The 22922-nt window shown below is 42.3% G+C and overlaps 2 protein-coding genes and 1 long non-coding RNA gene across 12 annotated transcripts in view; 2 read left to right on the top strand and 1 right to left on the bottom strand.

Moving 5' to 3' along the window:
- Positions 1–18526, top strand: part of KMT2A (lysine methyltransferase 2A) — a 78096-nt gene extending 59570 nt beyond the window's left edge. For all 10 annotated transcript variants that reach the window (XM_074335402.1, XM_074335396.1, XM_074335397.1 and 7 more), the window contains 5 exons: positions 11609–11783; positions 11940–12047; positions 12486–12569; positions 12990–13119; positions 13603–18526. In XM_074335402.1, coding sequence (XP_074191503.1) covers positions 11609–11783; positions 11940–12047; positions 12486–12569; positions 12990–13119; positions 13603–13878 — 773 coding nt within the window. In that variant the 3' untranslated portion in view covers positions 13879–18526. The remainder of the gene's footprint in view (positions 1–11608; positions 11784–11939; positions 12048–12485; positions 12570–12989; positions 13120–13602) is intronic.
- Positions 12915–22618, bottom strand: LOC141572172 (uncharacterized). The gene is made up of 2 exons (XR_012497375.1): positions 22487–22618; positions 12915–13189 (listed from the first exon to the last, which is right to left on the bottom strand). It is a non-coding gene; the product is annotated as an uncharacterized LOC141572172 (long non-coding RNA).
- Positions 19090–22898, top strand: TTC36 (tetratricopeptide repeat domain 36). Its single transcript, XM_019716233.2, has 3 exons — positions 19090–19315; positions 20329–20517; positions 22575–22898. Exons 1-3 carry the CDS (start codon positions 19201–19203, stop codon positions 22835–22837), a joined length of 567 nt encoding a protein of 188 aa, XP_019571792.1. The 5' UTR covers positions 19090–19200; the 3' UTR covers positions 22838–22898.
- Positions 22899–22922: the final 24 nt, after the last annotated feature.

Below are 22922 nucleotides of genomic sequence, written 5' to 3'. Positions count from 1 at the left end.
ATTCCGGAACATTTTCATTATCCCTAAAAGAAACCTCTTACCCATTAGCAGTCATTTCTCAGCTGCATCGCCTGGCAACCACTAATGTTTCTGTCTCTGTGGATTTGCCTGTACATTTCATATAAATGGAATCATATACTATCTGGCCCTTTGTGACTGGCTTTTTTTCATTTAACATAATGCTTTTAAGACTTCTCTCTGCTATAACAGTGCATCCGTACTTCATTCCTTTTTTTTAACAAATGAATTTTTTTATTGTAAAATACACATGACATAAAATTTATCATCTTAACCATTTTTAAGTGTACAGTTCAGTGATGTTAAATACATTCACATTGTGGTGCAACCATCACCACCATATCCATCCCTATAGCTCTTCTTCATCTTGTGAAACCGAAATTCTATGCCCATTAAACAGTAACTCTCCATTCTCCCTCTCATTCTCGCTCCTGGCAACCACCATTATACTTTTTATCTTTAAGATTTTTGACTACCTCAAATTAGTGGAATCATACAGTATGTGTCTCTTTATGAGTGGCTTATTTCACTTAGCATGTCCTAAAGGTTCATCCATGTTGTAGCATATGCTTCCTTTGTAAGACTGAATAATAGTCACTGTATGTATAGTTCATATTTTGCTTATCCATTGATCGTCGATGGACACTTGGGTTGCTTCTTTGTTTCAACTATTGTGAATAATTTTGCTATGACAAGTATCTCTTTGAGAACCTGCTTTTAATTCTTTTGGGGGTTATATATACCCAGAGGTGGAATTGCTGGATCATACAGTAATTCTTTTTTTTTTTTTTTAATAATTTTTTGTTAGTTTCAGGTGTACAAACCAGCGTAATAGTTATATGTTTAAATCCCTCATAAAGTGATAACCCACCCCCCAAGCTACTACCCCTCTGACATATATTTAGCTGCTACAATACCATCGACTATCTTCCCTATGTTGCACTCCACATCCCATGGCTATATATACCTATATATTTAGTTATAGTTGACACTCAATATTACTCTACTTCAGCTCTTCAGGTGTATAGTGCATTGATTGGTCAGGCATCTACAGTGTATGACGTGATCACCTGATAAGTCCAGTGTCCATCTGGCATCTCACATGATCTTCACAACATTGTTGATTATATTCCCCACACTGTATTTTTTTTTTTTTTAAGATTTTATTGGGGAAGAGGAACAGGACTTTATTGGGGAACAGTGTGTACTTCCAGGACTTTTTCCAAGTCAAGTTGTTGTCTTTTCAATCTTAGTTGTGGAGGGTGCAGCTCAGCTCCAGGTCCAGTTGCCATTGTTAGTTGCAGGGGGTGGAGCCCACGATCCCTTGCGGGAGTCAAGGAGCTGAACCCGCAACCTTGTGGTTGACAGCCTGCTTCAACCAACTGAGCCATCTGGCCACCCGGGAGCTGAGCGTCAACTCATTGACTTCATTCTAGTTGTGGAGGGCGCAGCTCGCTGTCCTACGTGGAAATGGAACCGGCAGCCCCGTTGCCCAGAGCTCGCGCTCTAACCAACTGAGCCAACTGTCTGCCCCTCCCCATACTATATTAACTATCAATTTGTATTTCTTAATGCCTTCACCTTTTTCACCCTGCTCCCAACCCCATTCCCATCTATCACCCTGATCGATCTAGTACCTATCTGGAACCTTACCTAGTTATTACAATTTTATTGACTGTATTCCTTATGCTGTACCCTACATCCCCATGACTACTGTGTAACAACCAATTTGTACTTCTTAATCCCTGCCCTTTCACCCAACTTTAGCCCCCCTCCCATCTTAAAGAAGTCCCTCTAAGATTCCTTGTAATACTGGTTTGGTGGTGATGAACTCCTTCAGCTTTTTCTTGTCTGGGAAGCTCCTTATCTGTCCTTCAATTCTGAATGACAGCCTTGCTGGGTAGAGCAATCTTGGTTGTATGTCGTTGCTTTTCATCATTTGGAATATTTCCTGCCACTCCCTTCTTGCCTGCAACCTTTCTGTTGAGAAATCAGCTGACAGTCTTATGGGGGCTCCTTTGTAGGTCACTAACTGCTTCTCTCTAGCTGCTTTTAAGATTCTCTCTTTGTATTTAACCTTTGGCATTTTAATTATGATGTGTCTTGGTGTTGGCCTGTTTGGGTTTGTCTTGTTTGGGATTGTTTCTGCTTCCTGGGCTTGTATGTTTTTATCCTTCACCAGGTTAGGGAAGTTTTCTGTCATTATCTCTTCAAATAGGTTTTCAATTCCTTGCTCTCTCTCTTCCCCATCTGGTACCCCTACAATGCGAATGTTGGTACACTTGATATTGTCCCAGAGGCCCCTTAAACTCTCCTCAATTTGGGGGATTCTTTTTTTTTTGTTGTTCTGGTTGGGAGTTTTCTGCTGCCTTACTTCTACATCGCTGGTTGGATCCTCTGCTTCATCTGATCTACAGTTAATTCCCTGTAATATATTCCCTTCGTTTCCATTATTGGATCTTTTATTTCTGAATGATTCTTTTTTATGGTTTCCATCTCCATTTCTATGCTTTCTCTCTCTCTGTTGAAGTTCTCCCTGAGATCACTGAGCATTCTTATAATCAGTGTTTGGAACTCTGCATCTGGTAGATTGTTTATCTCCATTTCACTTAGTTCTTTTTCTGGAGCTTTGTTCTGTTCTTTCATTTGGGACATGTTTCTTTGTCTCCCCATTTTGGCTGCCTCCCTGTGTTTCTTTCTATGTATTAGGTAGGACTGCTACGTCTTCTGGTCTTAGTAGAGTGGCCTTATGTAGTAGGTGTGCTGTGGGGTTCAGTGGCACAGTATTTCTGGTCACCTGAGCCACGTGCTCCAGGTGTGTCCCTTATGTGGGTTGTGTGTGCCCTCCTCTTGTAGTTGAGCCTTGGTTGATAACTGCACATCAGTGTGAGGGACTGACCGTTGGGCTCACCAGTTGTGAGGACTGGCCTTGACTTCAGTGGAAGAGTTGTTGTGCAGGGGCTGATCCTACAGAGCAGGATCTGACTCAGCAGGTCTCTGGTGCCTGCCCAATCTGCCCTGTGGGTGTGTTGTACTTGGAGGCGGCTGGGTGATGCTCCAGCTCGGTTTGAAGCTGGCCACTGGGGGTGCCAGCCCCAGGACAACCTTGGAGGGGATGCACTGTAGGTCTACTTCAGCCTCAGCCCGTGCCCCACTCATGGCTACCCTGCAGGAGCCAGAAAGAAATCTGCAGGTGGCTGCCGCCTGTGCTGTGCTTGGAGGCGCCTTGAGAGGCCAAGCCACAAACCAACGCTGGCTTCCGCTAGTGCCGGCTTAGGGGCTGTTCAGCCAGATACAGGACACGCTCAAGCCAGATCCTGCTTGTCCAGGTTCCGCCAACTTTTGAGAGACCCTAGGGAAGTCTGCAGCTTGAGCCAAGGCAGGTGGTCTGCACTAAAAAGCCACTGAAAGCAGCCTGTGTGTGCCTAAAAGTTGGGTGGGTCCAGGTCTCAGAAGGGGGAGGGCTCAATAAAGAAAGAGTGACCTCCTCCAGCACTCCCATCGAGGAGAAAGCTGCCTCTCTGGCCCCCATCCCAAACCAGAGAACTCAATTTCGCACCATTCCCCCCCACCCTTCCCCGCCTTTCCAGCTGATGCCATAGCGCTGGAGCTCAGAGTGAGTGATTCCATTGGTGGGTAGGTCTGTGCCCGATCCCTTTAAGAAGAGCGCCTGTGAGTGCAGCTGCAGTCTTCCTCAGTCACAATCTCCGCTGGTTTTCACAACCAGAAATTATGGTGACTTCTCTCCCCAGCACTGGAACCCTAGACTGGGGTGAGGCTGGTATCTCTCACTCCTTTAGGGGATGGGCGGGGTCCCCACAGCCAAAATAGCCCTCCCGATCTTTAATGGTCACTCATAGGTGTGGGACCAGCCCATTCTGCATCTCTGACCCTCCTACCAGTCTGGCCGTGGCTTCTGCAAGTCCTTAGCTGAAAGGCTTCAGTTCAGCTTGATTTTAGGCGAGTCTCAGTAATGGTTATTTTGTAGATTAGTTGGAAATTTTGATGTGGTTGTAAGAGAAGGTAAACACAGCATTTACCTACTGCACCAACTTGGTTGTCTGGTAATTCTGTTTTTTAATACTTTAAGGAACCATCATATATTTTCCACAATAGCTGTAGCATTTTACATCTCTACCAATGGTGGACAAGTGTTGCATTTTATCTACATTCTTGCCAACACTTGCTGTTTTCTGGGTTTTTTGATAGTAGCCATCCTAATGGTATAAGGTGGTATCTTGTAGTTTTCTATTTATATGCCAAATGATTAATGATATTGCACATCTTTTCATGTGTTAATTGGTCATTTGTATATCTTTGGAGATATGTTTATTCAAGTGTTTTGCCTATTTCTAAATCGGGTTGTTTGTTTTTTAGAAGTTTTCTATATATTTCTATACGTAAAATTCTACTCCTGGAGGAAACCAACATTTTGACTCAGTGTTCTCAGCCTCAAATTGAATACCCTAGCCCTTTCTGTTTGCCAGTGGGACAGAGATTTCTTTGGTTTATCCATGTCTTTCACTGCCTTGTGGAATGGTAGTAAGAAACCATGAGCTCTGGAAGAGACGCCTGACTTCAAGCTCTATTTCTGCCCTGTTGCTATCAGTATTACATGGGATGCAAGTTAATTAACTTCTCTGAGTCTCGATATCCTTATCTATAAAGTGGGAACGTTAATGCAACCTTCAAAATTTGCTGTGAAGATTAATTAAAATAATGAACCAGACATTATTGGCAGCTATTTATTTATATATAGCTATTTATTACATATACATAAGTGTTTATTTATATATTCTAATATACCTAATGTGCCACATTAAGGCCATTATCCTTACTGAAGGGATTTGAGACAAAATTGAGAGAAATTATTGAATACTAGCTTTTTTTTTTCCCCCAAGTGTGTTTTTCCAGGACCCATCAGCTCCAAGTCAAGTAGTTGTTTCAATCTAGTTGTGGATGGCGCAGCTCACAGTGGCCCATGTGGGGATTGAACCGGCAACCTTGGTGTTACGAGCACCGCACTCTAACCAACTGAGCTAACCGGCCACCACAATACTAGCATTTTTTTGATAGTGTCTTTTGGAACACAGAATTTTTTAATTGTCATGAAGTCCAATTTGTCGGTTTTTTCTTTTGTTAACTGTGCCTTTGGTGTCATGTCCAAGAAATCATTGCCAAATCCAGCGTTGTGAAGATTTTGTCCCATGTTTTCTTCTAAGAGTTTTATAGTTTTAGGTCTTACATTTAGGTCCTTGATCCATTCTGAGTTAATTCTTATATATGGGGGTAGGTAAGGATCCAACTTCATTCTTTTGCATGTGGATATCCAGTTTTCCCAGCACCATTTTTTGAAAATACTGGCTTTCCCCATTGAATGCTCTTGTCACCCTTAGCAAAAATCATTTGACCATATGTGTGAGGGTTTATTACTGGTCTCTTTATTCTATTCTATTGGTCTACATGTCTGTCTTTATGCCCTTAGCACACTGTTTTGATTACTGTAGCTTTGTTGTTAGTTTTGAAATCCGGAAGTATGAGTCCTCCAGTTTTGTTCTTCTATTTCAAGATTGTTTTGGCTATTTGGGGTTCTCGTGAGATTGCGTATGAATTTTAGAATGAGTTCTATTTCTGCAAAAGAAATCATTGGGATTTTCATAGGGATTCCATTGAATCGGTAGATCACTTTGGGTAGTATTGACATTTTAACAATATTAAGGCTTCCAATTCATGAACTTGGGATGAGTTTCCATTTATTTATGTCTTTTTAAAATTTCTGTCAGCAATGTTTTGTGTTTTTCGTTGTATGAGTCTTTCACTTCCTTGATTAAGTACTTTTCTCTTTGTGATGCTATTGTAAGTGGAATTTGTTTTTGAAATTTTCTTTTCAGATTGTTCATTATTTGTATATAGAAATGCAACTGATTTTTGTGTGTTGACTTTATATCCTGCTACTTTGCTTAATTTATTTATTTGTGCTGATAGTTATTTTGTGGACTCGGGGGTTTTCTGCATGTAACATAATATCTGCAAACTGATAATCTTACTTTTTCGTTTCCAATTTGGGTGCCTTTTATTTCTTTTTCCTACCTAGTTGCTCTCACTAGAACTTCCAGTACTATGTTGAATAAAAGTGATGAAAGCAGGCATCCTTTCCTTGTTCGTGATCTTAGAGAAAAAGCTTTCAATCTTTCGCCATTGAGTATGATATTCATTGGGTTTTCATATATGGTTTTTATTAGTATTTTGTTCCTTTATATTGACAAATATTCCATTATGTGTTACACCATATATGTTTTATTCATTCAACTGATGGACATTTGAGTTTTTTTCCATCTTCTGACTATGATGAATAGTGTTGCCATGAATATTCACGTGCAAGTTTTTGTATAGACATGTTTTTATTTTTCTTGGGTATATACCTAAGAGTGGAATTGCTGGGTCACAATGGTAGCTACGTTTAGTATTTGGAGGAACTGCCAAATAGTTTTCCCAACGTGGCTGCACCTTTTTACATTTCCACCAACAATGTACAATGGTTCCAATATCCACTTCCTTGCCAATACTTGTTATTGTGGTTCTTTTTTTATTACATACATCTTAGTGAGTGTGAAATGGTATCTTATTGTGGTTTTGTTATACCTTCTTTATAAAGTTGAACGTTTCTCATGGCTATTAGACTTCAAATTAAATTTAGGCAGTGTGAAAACATCATTAATATAGTTGTTTCAAGTGAACATTAAAGATTTTAATTAATCTAAGGTAGAAACCTTCCATTGACTCTGTATTTTTCATATCTAGCTATGTCTCTAACCACCTTTCAGATTGGTCCTGGAAAGGAAGTGAATGAGTACTTAGAGGAATTTAACTTTATCTGGAATGTTTTTGTTTTAAGAAAAGGAGGGGAAAATATTTGAAGCGTATATTAGAAAATGTTAACATTTGTTTAGTTTAAGTGGCAGTTACATGTGTAGCTATTATAATAACCTGTGTACTTTTCTGTGTTTTAAATTTTTTAGAATTTTTTTTTTTTTTTTTTTAGTTAAAAAAAAAGAGCAAAGGACACCACAGGCGTTTTATCCCCTCAAAATCCGAATGGCCAATAACAACGGAAAGATACTCACTCTCACTCATAATTTTTTAAATGCGTATTAAAACATTAACTATCATCACCTTGATAAACAAAGATTTGGAATTTGGAGATAATATAAAGATGGAGGAGATGGGCTGTCTCTTACATTACTAATACAACTACATATTTGGAGGAACGGTTAAATAATAGTTACCAAATTTTCAAGTCACATGACCTTCCATCCAACAATTCCACTTCTAGGAAATTATCCTATAGGTTGTCTCAACCAAATCATAAAAAATGTATAAGGATAGTCATTCCCACATGTGGTAGCAGAAAATGGGAAGCAACCCAATATTCCTCATTAGGGGACTTTAGAAAGAGCACCAAAGTAAATTGATTGAAAAGACTAGTTATAACAGTGTGTATCTGGTATGATCGTGATTCCTTTTATATATATATTTATATAAAAATTAATGTAAGACCGGGTCTTATATAATATAATTAATATAATATAATACCGGGTCTTACATTAATTTTTGCTCCAAAAGATGCATTAGAGCTGACTGTCCGGCTAGGTGTTATTTTCAGGGAAAACATGGTATCTGTTCCAGATGCAAAGGTGAGTAAGACATGATTCCTATTTTCAAGAAGTATCTAAGGCAAACAGGCAGGTGCACAACAAGCTTTCCTTTAAAAACCAAACTGCCTTTCTCACTCAGTAGGTTTATTCAGCTATTCCCATACCCTCATATCACATGCCAACAATTGAACCCATTTTTCTTAACCATCTCCCATATCTTGGGTCAGAAAAATCCAGTAAATCTTGACGTCCTTCCTTTCTCGCATCATTCACATCCTAGTGGACACTGCTGTTGATTCTACCCCAAAAGTATAAGTCATATTCCTTTCTTCTCTGTCCTTCCTCAGGCATAACCTTTGTTATTCTCTAACCTGTAATATTAATAAGACTTATAACTGGTCCCTGAATTTCCCATCTCTCCTCCTTATAGTGAATCACCAGTGTCACCAGAGGTACCTCAAAAGATTCTTAATGTTGCCTACTAATTGTGGAAAACAATTTCAATCCTTATATTTGTAATTAGTAAATATTTACTAAACACCTGTAATGTGCCTGGCACCATGTTAAACACATAGGATATAATTGCTGAGTAGAAGCAGACTCAGTCCTACTCTGCTGAGGGTTCCAGTCTGTGGATACCTTCCTTACATGAGAAGGTCCAGTTCACCCTGCCTCATCTGTTCAGCATCAGGTCTCAGCATTTTCCTCACCCCATAAGAGTCCTTGTTCTGTAGCCAGATTACACTGTTTACTGGTTCAGATCCATTAGTGTGCCTTAAAGTGTGGTCTGTAGACATGACTCACAACCTCTGGGCTTGGAGGTGAGAAAGCTGAATATTTAACACATACCTCAAATAAGTCTTATTACTTATATTACATGTGCCTTCACATTAGCGTACCATGGTTCATGCAGTTCCCTATACTAGGAATGGCCTATTTCCCTCTGTCTTCTCCTGCACCCCAAAACCCTTGTTTGCTTGACAAACTCCCGTTAATCCTTCAAGACCCTGCTCAAAGTTACCGCTTTTCTTTAGCATTTGTTGACCATTCTCTATACCTATTGCCTTATCACTTAGGATGCGTTTGGCCTCAAATTTCAGAAACCCCAATTCTTTACTGATTTAAACAGGAAGATGATTTATCATCTTACATAACAAAGTCCTTTGGCAGCACAGACATCAGGATTGACTGTTAAGGGAGTTTGCAATGTCATAAAGATCTAGAATCTTTCCTTCTTTCCACTTTGCTGTCAGTGGTAAAGCTTCATCTTCAGGCTGATAGCAAATGACTGCAGCAGTTCCTAGGGTCATAGTCAGTCATGGCAGTGTTCAGAGGAGGGGCTTTGTGTTAGCAAGAAGTGGGCTTCTCTCATCTCACACACCAGAATTTGGTACCGTGTCTATTCCTAAGTCACTGCCAAGGGGACTGGGATTCCCGGGGTTGGCTTAGACTAATCATCGGGTGTGGAATGGGTGCTAAGGGTTAACCATAGTCACCACTGTGTTCCCCGGTCCAACATGTGTCTGTTGTTTTCCATTTCCACTGCTCTCACCTTGTCCTTGCCCTCATGACCTTATATTCTAGTGGCAGATACAAGAACTCTAAAAAAAGATAAAATGGGGTAATGAAAATAGTGACACAAAGGTAGGTAGTTGGTGGCAGGGAGCCTCTTCTAGATATAGTGATCAGAAAAGGAATCTTCTTGAAGAGGAGACATTAAAGCTGAAACCTGAGTGATGATAAGAAGCCAGTCTTGCAACAGTTAGAATAAAAATCCTCATTGTGGGAGAAAGAGCAGATGAAAAAGCCCTGAAGTGGGGATACCTTTGTGTGTTTTTTGTGTGTCTCTTCCATGAAATAAAAACTCTGTGAATACAGGTACCTTGCCTGCCTTGTTTACCTCTATTCCCGAGGTTCTGTCTGGCACAGTGGAGAGATGGAAAGAACATATGGGATATAGTAAGTGCTCAGTAAATATTTGTTGAACGAATAAGTGAATCCCCCGCAACAGAATAGATTGTTTCCTTTTGAAAGTTCCCACAGTACTTTATGCTCTACCTTTATTTTATTTGGATACTTTCACATTGTATGGTTTGTGTACATATCTGCCTCTCTCTGCCAACGGTTCCATGAGAACATACATTATTCATCTTTGTTTTCCCATTGTTGACACAGTACCTAATCTCATTGTAAGCCCTCCTGTGAATGTATAGTTGAACACTCAGCCTTAGTATTAAAATGAACTTTTTGTGAAAATATACTTAGGTATGTTTTTCCATGTCTTTTTCTACCTAGGAATCCGCAGCAATCTAAAACTCCTAGGAGAAAAATCGGGGTGGGTGGTGGGGTGGGATCTGTTGTATAGGAAAAAAATTGTTTGCCATTGTCTTGCATGGCTTAAGCTCTTACGTTGTAGACTTGTACTACATACTTAGGTTGAGTTCTAATTGGAAAACAGTTGTGGTCATAAGAATGTTGCTTATCTGGAGACTTGACTTTCTACTTGCCGCTGAAACCAAATTATCTATCTTTGAAATTTTCTAAATGAAACAGAAATTACACATCTAATAAAAACTTTCCTGGGCAGCCGGATGGCTCAGTTGGTTAGAGCGGGAGCTCTTAACAACAAGGTTGCTGGCTCAATTCCTGCAAGGGATGGTGGGCTGGGCCCCCTACAACTAGATTGAAGGACAACAACTTGGAGCTTATGGGCCCTGGAGAAACACACTGTTCCCCAATATACCCCACTAAAAATAAACAATAAAAATAGAAAAACTTTCCCCTCTCCTAAAAAATTACCTAAGACATAGAAGAATTTCAAAATGTGGACAGCAAACAACAATAACAAATTAAATAGTAGATAAGATCCCACCTCCCAGAAGTAACTATTGTTAATATTTAAACATGGATATCCTTCCAGAAATGGCATGTGGTCCCCATGTTATACTATGGTTACATCTCTAAATATGCTTCATGACATAAACTGTATGTCTGTTGGAATTGTATCGGTAATCCTAACACAATTACTCCTATGAAGTACATGTCTTGTCTACAACAGACACCATTATTGTTTTGGTATCTGGTAATAATATCAGAAACAATATTTATAGATACTGAAATCATATTAATGAAATAATAGTGTTTACTTAATAAAATGATAAAGAACATTAGCTATTTGTTAGTTTCAAGAGTGTGGCAGTTGTTACTGTGCCCCCATCTTTTAATGAAAGAAGCCAGTCCTTTTAGAAAGTCTTTTATTGTCTGTGCCAGCTGGCTTATGTAAATGTTTTTCTAAAATAAAGAGAAATAAATGCTCATTAATGGCATGAAACTATTGAGTAAAACAAAGCAGCTATTGAGGGTGTAACTCCATACATTCACTATAACAACACAAAAGAGAGTTCTGTGTTAGAGGTTTACTAACATTCCTTTTACATTTTAGTGAGGTACCTGTGTGAATATGAGCTTACAGAACCCAGCTACTCCATTACCTGTAAACAAAAATGGGATCATAGTCGGAGTTATATAATCCAAGATTCAAATCTTGTTACACTAGCTATGTGACCTTGGATGTGGTATTTAAATTCTCTGAACCTAAGTTTAGTTAATATTAACATTGTGGTAACTCCTGCCTCTTGTGGTCATTAGAACCATGAAATGGAATAATACATATAGCATTTTTGTGTACATACGGAACATAGAAAATAGTCCATAGTTTGGTGGCTTGCTTTTTTCACCTAATCAGTCACAAATGTTTTCCATTATTGATAGATCTGTATCTGCATCATTTTAATGACCACCGAATGCTAATTGCTGGATAGTCTTTAATATGACTCACCCTTGAGCAGAGTCACTCCCTAGCATGGGCATTTCTTTAGTACTGTGCAGTTCTCTCGGCTGCACTCCTCACAGCCCTGGTGCCTTTCATCCTATAGGTGTTAACGGTGTGAGGATGCTGGGGATTCTGCACGATGCAGTTGTGTTCCTGATTGAGCAGCTCTCAGGTGCCAAGCACTGTAGGAATTACAAATTCCGTTTCCACAAACCAGAGGAGGCCAATGAACCACCCCTGAACCCTCACGGTTCAGCGAGGGCTGAAGTCCACCTGAGGCAAGTTCCATTCTTTTCTATAAGAAGTTTTGGATCCCGATTTATTATTTATTATATATTTTCCCATATAGCCTTTGACATTTCCGGTGTTTATGCTGTCTTTCACTGCTTCTATTAAAGCATCTCTCTAAATATATTCTAATCCTTTGGCTCCAGGAAGTCAGCATTTGACATGTTTAACTTCCTGGCCTCTAAACATCGGCAGCCTCCTGAATACAACCCCAACGATGAGGAAGAGGAGGAGGTACAGTTGAAGTCAGCTCGGTAAGTCTTGAGTGAAGAAGGGTCATTCAAAATATTTCTTGCTTTCCTCTACTCCAGTTCTTCAGGGCACTGTGCAGTTTTGCTGGGATCAGAATTTCCTGGGTAACATTTAAGAAGACTAAAACATAGTTTGTATTAACGTAGCAGTAGCTGTCTGGCAAAAAAGAGAAGACTCTGTTATAGATGAGAAATTCAAACAACTGTAAAATGTATATTTTCTTTTCCTTTGACCGTAGTATACTCTGTCAACTCCACTGTGGTGATCATGGTCAGAAAGTACTCTGAATTAAAATAGGCCTGATTTTATAAGGTATTTGTTATGTTTGGCATTGAACAAATAAAGCAATGTAGTCATATTCTCTAGGAACCTTTGATCCAACACTCAAAACTGATGCTTTCTTGCGGAGAGTTAATTAACAATGTGCCTTGTCCCTTTAGGAGGGCAACTAGTATGGATCTGCCAATGCCCATGCGTTTCCGGCACTTAAAAAAGACTTCTAAGGAGGCGGTTGGTGTCTACAGGTATGGCTAGAAATTCTAGAGAGAATTACAGAAAACTAATGATGTTTTTCAAAATCAAAGTGACCAAATGCTGGAGTGACCTCCTACATTCAGTAAGTGAGGTTTTATAGATATTATTAATTGAACCTCATGTCCTGGGATCCTGCAGTTCTTGTGTTTAACAAGGAATTTAACACAGTAAGCATTACAATGTTGCTACTTCTATTGAGCTACAGAATGGAGACATTTTTAATCATTGTAAATTTGTTATAACAATTAATATACCCAAATCATTCGGGTCCAGAGTATTTTTTGTTTATTTTCTTTAAGTGTCTATCTCTGTTGGGGGAATAACAGACCAGGAGATTTTATTCATGTATTCATATAACTAACTTTATTGCAAAATTTGTGGTGAATCTCTTGTCTATCTTTATGTCCTAGGTCTCCCATCCATGGTCGGGGTCTTTTTTGTAAGCGAAACATTGATGCAGGCGAGATGGTGATTGAATATGCTGGCAATGTCATCCGTTCCATCCAGACTGACAAGCGAGAAAAGTATTATGACAGCAAGGTGAGTCTCACACTTTCACTCTCCCAGTTCTTTTATTGTAGAAAGTGGTCATCAACTATAAATAGGATCCCTAGATAAAAAAAAATAGTGTATCTTATTGATTCAAAGACTGTTTTTTAAAAACATTTTAACATTTCTGAAATTTGTGGCGAGCCCAGTAAAAGTTCATAATCCACTCTAAGGATTAATACAAAAAGATACTCTTGGAAGGTTTGTCTGAGTGGATCCCAAGATCAACGGTACATACCAAGACAATTTTTAGGTTCTGTTTCCTGCGGAGACATTAAAAACCAATAGTCTAGTCCCTGTAATCTAGGAATTCATCATAGAAGCATCTTGAGAGATGGGAGAAATCTCGAAATTTTACTAGAAGAAACTTTGTTCCTCAGCAGCTATAAGTCACATCCAAAAATGGTTGGGAAATATTCTCAAGCCTGAGCTGTAATAAATAACAGGTTGTTCTCCATTCTCCTTCACATATAGGGCATAGGTTGCTACATGTTTCGAATTGATGACTCAGAGGTAGTGGATGCCACCATGCATGGAAATGCTGCACGCTTCATCAATCACTCCTGTGAGCCGAACTGCTACTCTCGGGTCATCAATATCGATGGACAGAAGCACATTGTCATCTTTGCCATGCGCAAGATCTACCGAGGGGAGGAACTTACTTATGACTATAAGTTCCCCATTGAGGATGCCAGCAACAAGCTACCCTGCAACTGTGGCGCCAAGAAATGCCGGAAGTTCCTAAACTGAAGCTGCTCTGCTCCCCCCAGTGTTAGTACTAGGACCCAGGGCCATCCAAAGAAACACTGAAGGCCTCTGCCAGCAGCTAGGTGTTCCAGGATTGAGTGAGCACAGTTGAGGGGCCTCCATGATGGCTGAGGTCCTTTATGTCCCATATTCACATTATACATGTGATCATAGTCCTGGAGAGATGAGGTCTCAAAGAAAATATGTGTGATCAACTTTCTACTGGGGCCCCTCTGACTATATGCCGTTAAAAAGTGGGAAATGGGGTCCCTAGCAGACTTTCCTGGAAGAAGCCTATTGAGGGTTAGTTATGTGGGGAGATTGGGCCTGAGCATCTCCTCAGAAAAAAGTTGCCATCCATGCCTTGGCCCTTTCCCAGGCCTGTAAGCAAGGGGTCAGGCAGAGGCCCAAATAGAGGGTTTGGTTGGATACCTGGTAGTTTGCCAGCCGGGCCCAGCCTGTCGCCGTCTGTTGAACAAGCCAAGAAGGTCTGGTGGTTTTCCCTCCTATCCTCCCACTTGCGAGTTCACTTCTGGTTGGGAGATAGGATACTTAGCCCCCTTGGTGTCAAAAGGCTGTCCTGGGGTTTTGCCAGTGAGTTACCAAACACTGAGCCTGTGGGCTTGAAGCAAGCGGGGTGTTACATTATCCCCACAGCCTTATCTCAGCCAATTACCTTTCTTGACAATAGGAGCGCTTCCCTCTGAATTCCTTTTCTTCACTCCACTTTGTTTTCCCCCTTCATCCCACTGCTTTCCCATCCTTTCTGGGTAGTAGGAGAAAAGGACTCACTGCCCAAGGACACTCCCTGTTGGGCACAGCATGTGCCGACAGAGACGTCCCCTGAGCCTGTAAGCACTCCCAGTGGGGAAGAAGGCAGGAGCCAGTGGCCATAACCAGACAGAATTTGGAGAAGTTTTCATAAAGCTCCACGAAGAGTTTTAAAGAAATATATGTAGCATGATTTTTAAGAAGAGGAAAAGATTATTTAAATAGGATTTGAATCATGCAACAACCAGAGTATCACAACCAGGATGACCCCTGGGCCCCATTCCTAGGACATGGTAACTTTATTTTCCCATTGTTAAGTCATAGGAAGACTTAATTTTTAAATGGTCGGTGTCCAGTTGAAGGCACAACACTAATCAGATTTCAAGGCCCAAAACTTGGGGACTAGACCACCTTGTATTGAGGGAACTCTGCCACCTACACAAAATGCATGGATAAAGTAAATTAAATGACACTACTGCCCTGATTACTCCTTAGGATGTGGTCAAAACAGCATCAAATGTTTCTTCTCTTCCTTCCCCCAAGACAGTGTCCTGAACCTGTTAAATTAAGTCATTGGATTTTACTCTGTTCTGTTTACAGTTTACTATTTAAGGTTTTATAAATGTAAATATATTTTGTATATTTTTCTATGAGAAGCACTTCATAGGGAGAAGCACTTATGACAAGGCTATTTTTTAAACCGCGGTATTATCCTAATTTAAAAGAAGATCAGTTTTTAATATTTTTTATTTTCATAGGATGAAGTTAGAGAAAATATTCAGCTGTACACACAAAGTCTGGTTTTACCTGCCCAACTTCCCCCTGGAAGGTGTACTTTTTGTTGTTTAATGTGTAGCTTGTTTGTGCCCTGTTGACCTCAACGTTTCCTGGGTTTGCTCTTTGACAATAAATGGAAAAGGAAGGTCACCCAACTCCATTGGGCTACTCCCCTTCTTCCTATATCAAAGCTCCTCAAAAGGCCGTAGTAGTATCTTGACAGCAATTTCTCTTCCTCTTTCCTGCACTGTCTCTCCTTTCTGGCTCAAGCTCAGAGTGGTGAGAGGTGATAATCTACTTTACCCTCATCTTTCCTACTTCAGAGTTAGCAACCAAATTGAATGGCAGCCTGACATTTTTCATCACCATCTGCCTCATAGATCGCCTCGTTCCTTTTTCCTCTGCCCACCAAGTCCTCAAACCTGCAAAGAACCCGTGGATCCCCCTGTGTCCTCTTTTGGGGCAGCCTGTTGAAACTGAAGCACAGTCTGACCACTCACAATAAAGCAGATTTTTTTCTCTGCCCCTTTTGGCCACAAGGATTTCAGAGCAGTGTGGTCCAGTAGAGGGCGGGCACGCTGTTCTTGCTGCAAGAAGCCCATTCCTATGGAAGTCTAGCAAAGCAATACTACTCTGCCCCGGGACTCACGGCTCTGCTGTGCCTTCCATCCTGGGCTCCCTGTTCTGTGACCTTAAGAACTCTGTCTGGTGGCTTTGCTGGAACATTGTCACTATTTTCATTGTCGTGCAGGGAGCCCAGCACTGTGGCCAGGATGGCAGAGCCTTCCTCGTCATCATGGAGAAGTGCCAGCAGGGGACTGGGGAAAAGCACTCGACCCAGACCTCACCTCCCTTCCTCCTCTTGCCCATGAACAAGACACAGTGGCCCTAGGGGTTCCACTAGTGTCTAGTTTCCTTTATTATTGCACTGTGTGAGGGTTTTTTGTAAATCCTTTTATTCCTTTTTTTTTTTTTTTTTTTAAAGAAAAATACCTTAAGCTGCATTTGTTACTAAAATGATTAATGCACTGATGGGTCATGAATTCATCTTGAGAAAGACCCAAAGGCCAGTCAGGGAGTGGGGAAACTCAGCTAAACAGACCTAGATACTGCCCTGCTAGGCCATGCTGTACTGTGAGCCCCCTCCTCATTCTCTTTCTACCAATCAAACTCCAGGCCAAGGGAGGAGCCCACATCTTTCCTTCTCTTGCCAGCTGCAGATGGTTTGCCTTGCCTTTCCACTCCCTAATTGTAACCACAGAAATGAGAAACTCCTCTTACAGCTCAGCCTGAGTCCATTGCCAAAATTCAGCGTACCTGCCAGCAACTTGGGAATCACCTAAGGTTTCCCTACCAGAGGGGAAGAAGGCAACAAATGGCATAGCTATCTCCAAAACACATCTGAGTTTGTTTTCAAAGTGACCTAAGCCTCCGCACAAAAGTGCAGACTGAGGAACTGTGGTGGGTCATTACCAAGAATCCCCCAAGGGGCACCCCAAATCCCTAAGGAGTAACAGCTGCAAACCTGGTCAGTTCTCAGTAAGAGAGCCAGCTTCCTTACAGCTTTGCTGCTAGAACCTGTTGTGGCTGCATTTCCTGGTGGCCAGTGACAACTGTGTAACCAGAATAGCTGCATGGCGCTGACCTTTTGGCCGGAACATGGTCCCTTGGCTCCCTCTGTTCAACTATCCACCACCTCCAGCACAACCCCTCCTGTTTTTTAGACCAATAACAAGAATTAAGGGGAAGCCCTGGCAGCTATCTGTTTTCAACCAGACTCCTTTGCCAGGATCCAGTGCACCACCCTGCTTGCCTGCTACCCATCCACCCCCCACACATACACACCGGCCAATGCAGTGAGCACCATGCAGCTCCCTTGATTGAAAAAAAGACAACAAAACAAAAAATCTTTTGATGAATGTATCTTTCTAAAGGACTGATGTTCAATCAAATACCTGAAAATACTAAAGGTCAAGACCTTGTGAGATGTTAACTTTTAAGTTTGATTTGGGTTTTTTTAAAAATAGAAATCAAAATTGGGTTTTGTTTTTAAGGAAAAGCGGGTCATTGCAAAGGGCTGGGTGTAATTTTGTTTCATTTCCTTCATTTTAAAGCAATACAAGGTTATTGAGCAGATGGTTTTGTGCCGAATCATGAATACCAGTCAAGTCTCACTCTGAAAACTTGCAACTTTTTTGTTTTGGTTTTCAAATAAATATAAATATGATATATATAGGAACTAATATAGTAATGCACCATGTAACAAAGCCTAGCTCAGTCCATGGCTTTTAATTCTCTTAACACTATAGATAAGGATTGTTACAGTTGTTAGTAGTGGCAGGAAAATGTCAGTCTGGCACTCCTCTGATCCTCCAAAATGGGGGAACCCAAACCATTAGAGGGGATGGCAGAACAAGGCCATTCCTAGGGTCAGAGAGAAATGCAGAAATGGTGTCACCTGGATTTTTTTCTGCCCGTGAATGTTGCCAGGCAGTACCTGTACTCCTCGTTTCTCTGTTTTTGGTTATGAATGTTGGGGTTACCACCTGCATTTAGGGGAAAATTGTGTTCTGTGCTTTTCTGGTATCTTGTTCCGAGGTACTCTAGTTCTGTCTTTCAACCAAGAAAATAGACTTGTGGTGTTTCTTTTATTGAACTTTTAACAGTCTCTTTAGTAAATACAGGTAGTTGAATAATTGTTTCAAAAGCTCAACAGATGACAAGCTTCTTTTCTAGAAATAAGACATTTCTTGACAACTTTATCATGTATAACAGATCTTTTGGGTTTGTTTTTGTTCTTTTTTTTTTTTCCTTGTGTTCTTCCAAGCTTCTGGTTAAAGGAAAAGAGGAAAAAAAAAAAAAAGGAAAAAAAGTGTCTCAAGTCCATCAGTGTTAACTCCCTGTGACAGGGATGAAGGAAAATACTTTAATAGTTCAAAAAATAATAATGCTGAAAGCTCTCTACGAAAGACTGAATGTAAAAGTAAAAAGTGTACATAGTTGTAAAAACAAAAAAGGAGTTTTTAAACATGTTTATTTTCTATGCACTTTTTTTTATTTAAGTGATAGTTTAATTAATAAACATGTCAAGTTTATTGCTGCATATGATGGAGCCTTTTTTGGCTTTGCCTGGGGTGAGAAACGGGGGAGGGGCACAGCCTGTAATCTGATTACCAAGTACCTTCCTCAGTCCTTTATCTTAAGGTGGAATCAAGTCATTTCTCATTGCCTTCTTTCAGGCCTCACTCCACTCTGGCTTTCGTAACCATATTTTCTTCCCTTATTCATCAGTGACGTATGTTCAGGACTTAATTAATTCTGGATATGAGTAAGGGGTCAAGAAGACAAAAGAACAGTTCCTTTACCACCTACATATCCTCTCCTTTATCCACAGGTGGTCAAGCAGTGGCTTCTAGCGATTTTCTGCCAATCCATGAATATAATAAAAACAGTTCAGGGAGAACTTGGGACAGCACCCTCTCTTTGCTCCATTCCACCTTAAGGCAGAAACTGGATTATTTACTGTTTCTCCTAGGACAGGAGTAGGGGTGGGGAGGCAGTTGAGAAATACGTGTAAATGTTCTACCAAGCTAGGGTCACTAACCCCAGGGTAAACGGGTTGAGTTTACAACCACAAGAATGGAAGACACTCATGGGGGACAGTCCTCAAACAGCCTCCTCCCACTAGGTCCAATTGGCTGTGAGGCTCAACTCCCACCCCTTCTTTCTCCCATTTCTCATCCTGAGTCACCTTTTTGGATTTTGGAGTTGAGCACTATGGGGACTCTAAATGATCAGGCAGTGTTACAAGCCATCTTCAATCCTGACACCCCATTTGGAGACGTTGGGTTGGACCTGGGAGAGGAAGCTGAGAAGGAAGAAGTTGATGAAGGTTGAGTATTTGACCTTGGAGTATAGCTCTCCAAGGTGGCTGGTCTGCAAGCCTCCCTGGGGTGGCAGAGGAAGGTGGTATTACAAGGTCTCCTGTTTGTTCCATAACCCTTGGGTGATGATTGAGATTGGAATCAGAGAGGTTGGCTGATCCTTAGTGCACTGACAAGGGGCTGGCAAAAGTCACTGCCAAAAGGAGAAAGCCAGGGTTTGTCTCAGTCCTTCAGCCCTCACACCTCTGAACTTAACTCACCACTTAATTCTCCCCATGATCCAAGCTTAACTGTTGGCGGGGAGCAGGGTGATATTAAACTCTCACATCTCTGCCACAAGAGTGTATCACCCCTCACAGAATGGAAGACAGGAAGAGGGCAGGGCATGGCTCAGTTGAATGGTTCCAACCTAAGCAGTGTTACATACCATTACAAGCCAAGCACTGGGCTGATCCTTCCATAGTGCACTCATTGCTTTTCCATGGGTCCCTAATGGAGACTGATGTCCCTACAGGGAGTTTTTGATAGCCTGTTTCTAAAGGAGTGAAGGCTAAGCTTTACTGAGACTTTAGACTGAAAAGCTGAGGGATACATGGGAAGTGATTTTCATGACCTGGGTATGTCATGGTGGCCTTTGTGTTAGAGGCGGTGTAGTGGAACAAAATGGGGACAGATTAAGGAGCCAAAAAGACCTGGGTTCAAATTCAAGATGTGCAACTTATGGGCTGTGTGACCTTGAGCAACTCTTTTAGCTATAGGCTACGGAGATTGAGCTTTATTCTCCTTAATGAGCCGCCAACCAAGGTCCCTTTCCCAGGTCACTTTGGGATTCAGGCATTGCTAACTTTCAGCCGAGGTGACTTCAGCTCCCCCTACCCCAAATAACGCATCTGACTCCTGTGACCCATATCCCAGCCCAGTCAGCTCTGGCTCAAGTCCCAGGTTTTCAAAGCCAGGGGTGGTTTTTGCTTCTTGCTCCCAACCACACACCTATCCCCTCTTGGCTCCCTCCCTGCCCCAGACGGAGTTTTCCCTCAAGCACAGTTGGAGCAGTCCAAGGCCCTGGAGCTACAGGGGGTGATAGCAGCAGAAGCTGGCAACCTCAGCACAGCCCTGGAGAGATTTGGCCAAGCCATCAACCTGCTGCCGGAGAGGGCCTCAGCCTACAACAATCGAGCCCAGGCCCGGCGTCTCCAGGGAGATGTGGCAGGTGAGGAGAGATGCCCTGGAGCCTGTGCAGAAGGGGCCCTGGAGTGCACAGGCCAGAGATGAAGTGGTTGTGGGGCTGGGGCATGGGGAGTCACTAAACCCCTCTGGAAGATTCCTTACCTGCTACATAGGCGTTCTTACCTAGGAGAGACATTGTGGGCCCTGCTAATCTCTTGGGGCTATTGTGAAAGTCAGAATAGACCGTTTCATTTATTTATTTAACAAACATTTAATGAGTGTCTACTATTGTAGCAGTGGGCCAGGTGCTGAGGACACAAAGATAAGTATATCTACTTATAGCAACTACTATGTGCCAGGCACTAAACACTTCACATGTAAGATGTAGTAACTCATTTAACTCATACAACCCTGAAAGGTATGTACTATTGTTAGCTCCATTTTACAGATGAAGAAATTGAAGCAGGAAGGTTAAGCAGTCTGCTCCTCTCGTAGCTGACAAGTGGCGAGCTGGGATTTGAACCAGGTGGTAGGGCTCCAGTGTGTGCTCTTACTCCCCATGATACTGCTGCTCAAGCTCACAGTCTAGTGGGTAGGACAGACACATAATTATGATACCACCATAAGAAGTGACAGGGATCTGTTCCTGAAGGGTGAGTTTTGAAGGATGAGTAGGAGTTAGCTGGATGGAGCTGAGTAAGTGGAGAAGGAACAGCCTGTGGAGAGCTAGAGGACATGAAAGTTATAGGGATCCACAGGCTGGGGTGGAAGGGTGGAGTAGAGCCTCGAGGTAAATGAGAATCAACTAAAGGGTTTTAACTGGGGAGTGACTGGATCAAACCTGCTGCATTCAGGTTACTCCAGCTGGGGACGGGACAATGGGACAAAGGAAGCCGCTAGGAACCAGAGAGCAGGCCAATAAGGGTTGTAAACCACTCAAGCCTAGTAGGGAACCACCAGACTTAAGACTCTCGGTGGCACAGATGCTCTGGGGATCAGGAATGCTAGGCTGAGGAGTCTGGTTTCCATTCTGGGAACAGGAGAGAAGCCCAAGGTCCCCTTTTCCAGGCTTGTCTGCCACCTGATTCCAGAAGGGCAGGGCTGTAAAGGTCGCTGGGGACAGCCTGCAGACCAAAACCCAGAGAGGATTAGAGACAATTCGCCTGAAGAGGCTTTCAATTCCTCCAGACCAACTCCTCTGAGGGAAGCCTGAGAAATGTTGTCATCAGAGAGCTTCCCAAAAGTCCAGGCCCATGTGTAGTGGGAGCATAGCCCTGCTGGGTTCTGGGGATCAAAACAGAGACAGAACAGGGAAGATCATCCTTACTCTAGAATGACAATGGAGCTCCCCACGCACCCTGACAGGCTCTTCAGACTAGAGAATGTGAGTGAAATGAAAGAGCCCAGAAGAAATGCAGCTCCGTGGGACCCCACAGTAAATACCAGCGGGCTACTTGAGGTTGAGTTCAGATGCCTAACCCCAGTATTTTATGAGGACAATAAAAATTAAAATAGGGCAGGCCAGCTCTGGCTCCAAGACCTCCTTCAAAGAAAATTAGATACAAAATAAAGATTATGGAAATAACGAATGAGAAAAGGCAGTCAGTGAAGAAAACAGGTGAGAAAAGCTGTTTTAAATCACACAGTGGAAAAGAGAAAAACCTCCAAAAGAAAAAGAGAAATGAACTTTATTGTATTTGTAAGAAACAGTTGTCAGTTAATTATAATTTTTCTGGACTCTGGAATTCAATTAGTCACCTGGTGGTACATGGTAGATGTTTAATAACATTAAGTATGGGTTAAATTGCCTGCTACATGCCGGCAACGGGCCAGATTCATGAACATCGTGACCGTGCAAAATCCTCCCAGCAACCTTCATGTTTTGGTGTGGGGCAAGGCGAGACCTGGACTTGAGTCCCAGCTCTGCCTGCCACTAACTGGCTATGCAGCCAAGGCATATCTTGCCAACTCTTCCAGTCTTCAGCTGGAATATGGAGAATAACAATACCTACCTCTAGGATCAAGTGCAGGAGGGCTGTAAATGGCTGAGCCCCCGGGCCCCAATTCTGAGCCCGGATTCTGTGCTCGCTCGTCCCGCAGGAGCCCTGGAAGACCTGGAGCGCGCCGTGACGCTGAGCCGCGGCCGGGGCCGCGCCGCCCGCCAGGGCTTCGTGCAGCGTGGGCTCTTGGCGCGACTGCAAGGCCGGGACGACGACGCCCGCAGGGACTTCGAGCGGGCGGCGCGGCTGGGCAGCCCTTTCGCGCGGCGCCAGCTGGTGCTGCTTAACCCGTACGCCGCACTGTGCAACCGCATGCTGGCAGACATGATGGGGCAGTTGCGATGCCCCCGTGACGGGCACTGAGCCGTCCCGGGGGACAGGGAGGGGCGGGTCCTGAACCAATAAAGCTATCGGCTCGCCCAGACTCCCGCCTGTGTCTGCGTCCCAC

This window comes from Rhinolophus sinicus, linkage group LG06 (assembly GCF_036562045.2).
Source record: "Rhinolophus sinicus isolate RSC01 linkage group LG06, ASM3656204v1, whole genome shotgun sequence".
NCBI classification, from domain to species: Eukaryota; Metazoa; Chordata; class Mammalia; order Chiroptera; family Rhinolophidae; genus Rhinolophus; species Rhinolophus sinicus.
This window is presented reverse-complemented; position numbering and strand designations above follow the sequence as displayed.